The sequence below is a fragment of the Anomaloglossus baeobatrachus genome, chromosome 3 (genome assembly GCF_048569485.1).
Source record: "Anomaloglossus baeobatrachus isolate aAnoBae1 chromosome 3, aAnoBae1.hap1, whole genome shotgun sequence".
NCBI classification, from domain to species: Eukaryota; Metazoa; Chordata; class Amphibia; order Anura; family Aromobatidae; genus Anomaloglossus; species Anomaloglossus baeobatrachus.
The window spans coordinates 507,477,449-507,483,448 of NC_134355.1; the positions used below are offsets into that span (position 1 = coordinate 507,477,449).

Sequence of the window (6,000 nt, forward strand, 5' to 3'; positions counted from 1 at the left end):
TTTGATTGTTACTACAGCCTGAGCCAAGCACTGCTGATGTTACTACAGCCTGAGCCAAGTACTGCTGACTATCCAACAAGTTTGGGCATGTCAACTGAATGCAGGGAAAAAGAAACTAAACCAAAACTGAAACCAAGCTAGAAGTGTGGAATTAAAGGGGCAGTATGAGCAAAATGTGGAGGCTATTAATAGTTTATACAATTAAGACATGCTGCTTTTAAACACCTACCTATTGCCATATAGTAAAACAAAAAAGATTTTTACTTACTTTGGGGTCCCCCCCTCACCCTGGCGTTAGATCGTTGCCCCTAGTTTCGTCCGTGTAACTATGGGCGCACATGCACACTGCTCTCACTTCTCATTTTAATCGTGATTTATATTAAAAAAAAAACCTTTTGATTTAAATCAGTGATTAAAATCATGATTAAAATCATGATTAAAATCGATCCGATTTAAATAGAAAAAAATCTTTTGATTTAAATCGTGATTTAAATCATGATTTAAATCGGCGTGATTTAAATCAATCCACCCTGGCAGTGATGGGGGAAGCCAGCCATGAATGGTGCTGGACTTCTTGTTTCCAGTTGCCGGCCCTGTCTTCTAATTATATTTTTTCTGAAATGTCGGAACATTTCAGAGAAATATAAACCTGGATGCATTTGTGCATCCAGGCTCTGATTCGTGCTGCTGAGGTTTGGGCAGCATGAATCAGGTGACATGTTCCCCCTAAATCATGTCTGCTTGGCTTGTATTACAGCAGCAATAGGGAAAAAAACAAAGCTATATTCTCCCTGCACCTGCTCATTTCCAGTCATTGGGGCGGTGGAGGGAGCTGGAGCGGTTACCGCCATCACTCACTATATAGTAATGGTGGCTGTAATTACTCCCCTGCACCTCAGCTGATAACGTGCTCTGCACACACATGCACTCAGCAGAGCAGAGATAGCTATGAATTATTATGCTGCGTAGTGAGTGGTGACTAACAGCTCCCTGCACCGCTACAATTACTGAAGAGGAGCAGGTGCAGGGAGAATAACTTCATTTTCTGCTCCAGAAAGCCTGCCAGGCTTGGTAAGTTATTATTACTTGGATACTACTCTAAATACCTAAATCAGATAAATAGAATTTGTTTTTTTTTGGGGGGAGGAGGGGGGGGGGGGGGGAGGATGACATGTTCCCTCCCCCCACCTCCACTTCCATATTTCAATTACTGTATGGGCCAGGTGGGGTGATAAAGTTTTCGTAACCATGGATACCTAAGGTCCTGCAATGCCCTGCACATGAGGTAAGTGGCATAGTGAATCAGAAGAACTAAACTACATTTCTATTTGGAGTAATTTATTAATTTTCTTATTATTACATTTACTACATATTGGGGTAGGATCTTTGACATGGGAATAACCCTTTAATGTCTAAACCACTGGCAACTAAAGAGAGTACACTCTGAAGTGAAAATGGTCAAATTGTGTCCAATTAGCCATTTTCCCTCATGAGGGTGAATGGGGAGCAGGTGTGTTACATTTGGTGGTACCACTCCCACACACTCTCATACTGGTCATTGGAAGTTCAGCATGGCACCTCATGGCAAAGAATTCTATGGGGATATGAAAATAGAATGGTTGCTCTACATAAAGCTGGCCTAGACTTTTAGAAGATTGTAAAACCCTCAAACTGAACTGCAGCACGGTGGCCAAAACCATACAGCGGTTTAACAAGTCAGATTGCATTCAGAACAGGCCTTGCCATGGTCGACCAAAGAAGCTAAGTCCACATGCTCAGCGTCATATCCAGCGGTTGTCTTTTCAAAATAGACGTATTAGTGCTGCCAGCATTACTTCAGAGGCTAAAGGAGTGGGTTAGCCTGTCAGTGCTCTGACCACACGCCACAAACTGCATCAAACTGGTCTGCATGGCTGTCGTCCCAGAAGGAAGCCTCTTCTAAGGATGATGCACAAGAAATCCCACAAACTGTTTGCTGAAGACAGACTACGGTCATGAATTACTGGAACCATGTGATGTGGTCTGATGAGACCAAGATAAACTTACTTGGTTGAGATGGTGTCAAGAGTATATGGTGGCAACCAGGTGAGGAATACAAAGACAAGTATGTCTTACCTACAGTCAAGCATGGTGGGTGGGAGATGGAGTGTCATAGTTTGGGGCTGCATGAGTGCTACCGGCTGTGGAGGGCTACAGTTCATTGAGGGAACCATGAATGCCAACATGTACTGTGACATACTGAAGCAGAGCATGATTCCCTCCCTTCGGAAACATGATAATGCCCCCAAAAACACCTCCAAGATGACCACTGCCTTGCTACAGAAATTGAGGGTAAAGGTGCTGGGCTGGCCAAGCATGTCTCCAGACCTAAACCCTATTGAGCATCTGTGGGACATCATTCAAATGGAAGGTTGAGGAGCACAAAGTCGCTAACATCCACCAGCTCCGTTATGTCCTCATGGATGCTGGAAGAGTATTCCAGTGGCTCCTATGAAGCTCTAGTGAGCTCCATGCCCAAGAGACTTAAGGCACTGCTTGAGGATAATGGTTGCCACACAAAATATTGGAACTTTAGGCACAATATAATCATTTTCACTTAGGGGTGTACTCTATTTTGCTGCCAGAGGCTTAGGCATTAATGGTCAAGTTAGAGGTCACACCAGATTTACACAATTAGGCCAACGTCACACTAACATATGACTCGCACTTGTGAAATGTGAGAAAATATCGCATTGCACTCTGCACAAGGTTAGTACATTTTGCAGTTCAGATCTGCAAGTTTTTCCTAATTGAACAGAGAAAAAAAATAAAATCACAGCATTCTGAGATTAAGCCAAGACTTGTGGACACTCAACCCCATAGAAGTCTATGGGTGTGTGAAACATCGGACTACACTCAGATGTCACAGGCTGACAATGGAGGAGATGGAAGAGATCACTCTCCTCTTCTCCCCAGCTGTGATCTGATCACAGTATAATGACACTGATCACACTCGCAGCAAAGCCCGAGCCGAGTATCATTAGCATATGACATCCGATGCCTTAATCCTTAATCACCATTTGAGTTTTGTGGCAATTAGATCTCAGTGTCGCGGGCCGGACTGTACACTGGTCCGATCGGTCAATGTGCGTCTGCTGCAGTCGTATCGGGGTACAGGACCACAATCCAAAAATGCTTTGATTTGGACACAGCATGTCCTCTCCGGCGGGGCCACGAGTGTTCTCCACAGACCACTGCTACCTGTGCCAACAATCAGGGTTCGGGCAGCTGCGGTCTCTCTAATGCGGAGAACACTTGCAGCTCTGTAGCAATAAATTGACATGCTCAGCAATCTGCACCGCAGGTCAGTTTACACTGTGGGAGAAACAAGCACAATAGACATGGGATTTCTAAAAATTCCATCCACTGTGCTTGTACCGTACAATGCAGTATTTTGGACACAGCGAAAACATCCAGTGTCCAAAATACTGTGAACCCTGAACGCGGGCATACAGCCTCACGGTTCTCCGGTTGTGACTGTCAGAACCTCTCCGGGTGAGCACGTTTCCTCACTCACATCACCTTAGTGCTAATGATAAGAGCCCATTTGCGCCATTTGTCTCTCCAGCTATGCCCTTCACATATATTATCAGTGACCTGCCTCTCTGAGGTTTCAGGCCGCTGTCTTCATTGGCATTTGCCCTTTGTTTTGTGTCTGGTCTTCTAGTTTTTCATACAATTAAGCTGGACGTGGCGCATGTGCAGACTGAGATCTCAGTGCACGGACGTCTTAAGTCGGTGTCTCAATCTGCAGATGTGCCACCATTTTATTGAAGACCAGCCGTGACATCAATCTGCGTCTGTGCTGCAAACCCTATGAAGGCAGAGGAGCAAAATAGCAAACAGGAGGCAGATGACTGTAATCATTGCTAGTCTGTGGGTCAGCGCCACCCAGGCGGCTGTATACACCTCCTCCATGCCATCCAGCCGCTGTATACACCGCCTCCATGCCATCCAGCAGCTGTATACACCGCCTCCATGCCATCCAGCCGCTGTATACACCGCCTCCATGCCATCCAGCCGCTGTATACACCGCCTCCATGCCATCCAGCCGCTGTATACACCGCCTCCATGCCATCCAGCAGCTGTATACACCGCCTCCATGCCATCCAGCAGCTGTATACACCGCCTCCATGCCATCCAGCCGCTGTATACACCGCCTCCATGCCATCCAGCAGCTGTATACACCGCCTCCATGCCATCCAGCAGCTGTATACACCGCCTCCATGCCATCCAGCAGCTGTATACACCGCCTCCATGCCATCCAGCAGCTGTATACACCGCCTCCATGCCATCCAGCAGCTGTATACACCGCCTCCATGCCATCCAGCAGCTGTATACACCTCCTCCATGCCATCCAGCAGCTGTATACACCGCCTCCATGCCATCCAGCAGCTGTATACACCTCCTCCATGCCATCCAGCAGCTGTATACACCGCCTCCATGCCATCCAGCAGCTGTATACACCGCCTCCATGCCATCCAGCAGCTGTATACACCGCCTCCATGCCATCCAGCAGCTGTATACACCTCCTCCATGCCATCCAGCAGCTGTATACACCTCCTCCATGCCATCCAGCAGCTGTATACACCTCCTCCATGCCATCCAGCAGCTGTATACACCTCCTCCATGCCATCCAGCAGCTGTATACACCTCCTCCATGCCATCCAGCAGCTGTATACACCTCCTCCATGCCATCCAGCAGCTGTATACACCGCCTCCATGCCATCCAGCAGCTGTATACACCTCCTCCATGCCATCCAGCAGCTGTATACACCTCCTCCATGCCATCCAGCAGCTGTATACACCTCCTCCATGCCATCCAGCAGCTGTATACACCGCCTCCATGCCATCCAGCAGCTGTATACACCTCCTCCATGCCATCCAGCAGCTGTATACACCTCCTCCATGCCATCCAGCAGCTGTATACACCTCCTCCATGCCATCCAGCAGCTGTATACACCGCCTCCATGCCATCCAGCAGCTGTATACACCGCCTCCATGCCATCCATGCCCCCCAGCACGGTCCCCACACTGCAGCCTCCTGCATGAATGGCACACAGGGTTTACTTACGGCAGAGCTGCAAACAGGAAGCAGCCGATAGAGAGCAGCCCTATGGCCACACTCCAGTGCTCCCATACGTCCCGCACACACTGCTCCAGCAGCTGCCAGATCCACGGGCTGCCGTCCGGACACAGCAGCTGTCTGGCCTCGGCCCGGGACATGTTCATCCCGGCCAGGGGCGGGTACCGGGGCCCGCTGCCTGCCATCCCGGCGCCGGAAGTGTACAGCTCAGGGCCCGCACACCCCGGCGTCTGCTCCCCTGAATCCTTCCTCAGCTGCGCCGGCCGCACAGATAATCCGGCTCCCTGATTGGTGGAGCAGATCCCGCCCTGCCGCTTGTGTTCCCTCCTCAGGACGTGTCGCTCCGTACGTCACGATATAGCGGCGCCGCATACACTGAGGGGAGTGCCGGCATTGTGAGGGTGTCTCCATTCTAAGACCCCTCTACCTGGGTTCTGGTGCTTCTGGATTAAAGGCTGTATATAAACATGGCCACGACATATCTACAAATAAGCTCTTTTTCCCCAGTATCTCCAGCCACGCTCATCTTCATTTTGTTCATTGTCTTCCATGAGCTCATTATTTATCCACTGACAGATATTGTTTATTAACCCTTTCACCCAGGGTGATTTTCTATTTTCCGTTTTCATTTTTTCCTCCCCTTCTCCCGAGATCCATTAACTTTTTTTATTTTTCAGTCAATCTTGCCATATGAGGGCTTATTTTTTGCAGGACAAGTTATACCATGAAACGCTTAGTATTACCATATATTGTCAAAAACTAAAAACTTGCATTACCTTAAAAACAGTTACTTTATTAACGCATATGCCGCAAACAAGGTAAACACATCATTATTTTGTGCTGAGAAGAAAGGCTGCTTTCACACATCCGTTTTT

At 48.2% G+C, this 6,000-nt stretch overlaps 1 protein-coding gene across 2 annotated transcripts in view; it reads right to left on the reverse strand.

Moving 5' to 3' along the window:
• LOC142296736 (lysosomal amino acid transporter 1 homolog) overlaps window positions 1-5,398 on the reverse strand; it is a 31,325-nt gene extending 25,927 nt beyond the window's left edge. Inside the window, exon 1 of one of the 2 annotated variants that reach the window (XM_075340697.1) lies at window positions 5,114-5,398. In XM_075340697.1, coding sequence (XP_075196812.1) covers window positions 5,114-5,310 — 197 coding nt within the window. In that variant the 5' untranslated portion in view covers window positions 5,311-5,398. The remainder of the gene's footprint in view (window positions 1-5,113) is intronic. The other variant, XM_075340698.1, reaches the window with a different exon arrangement.
• Window positions 5,399-6,000: the final 602 nt, after the last annotated feature.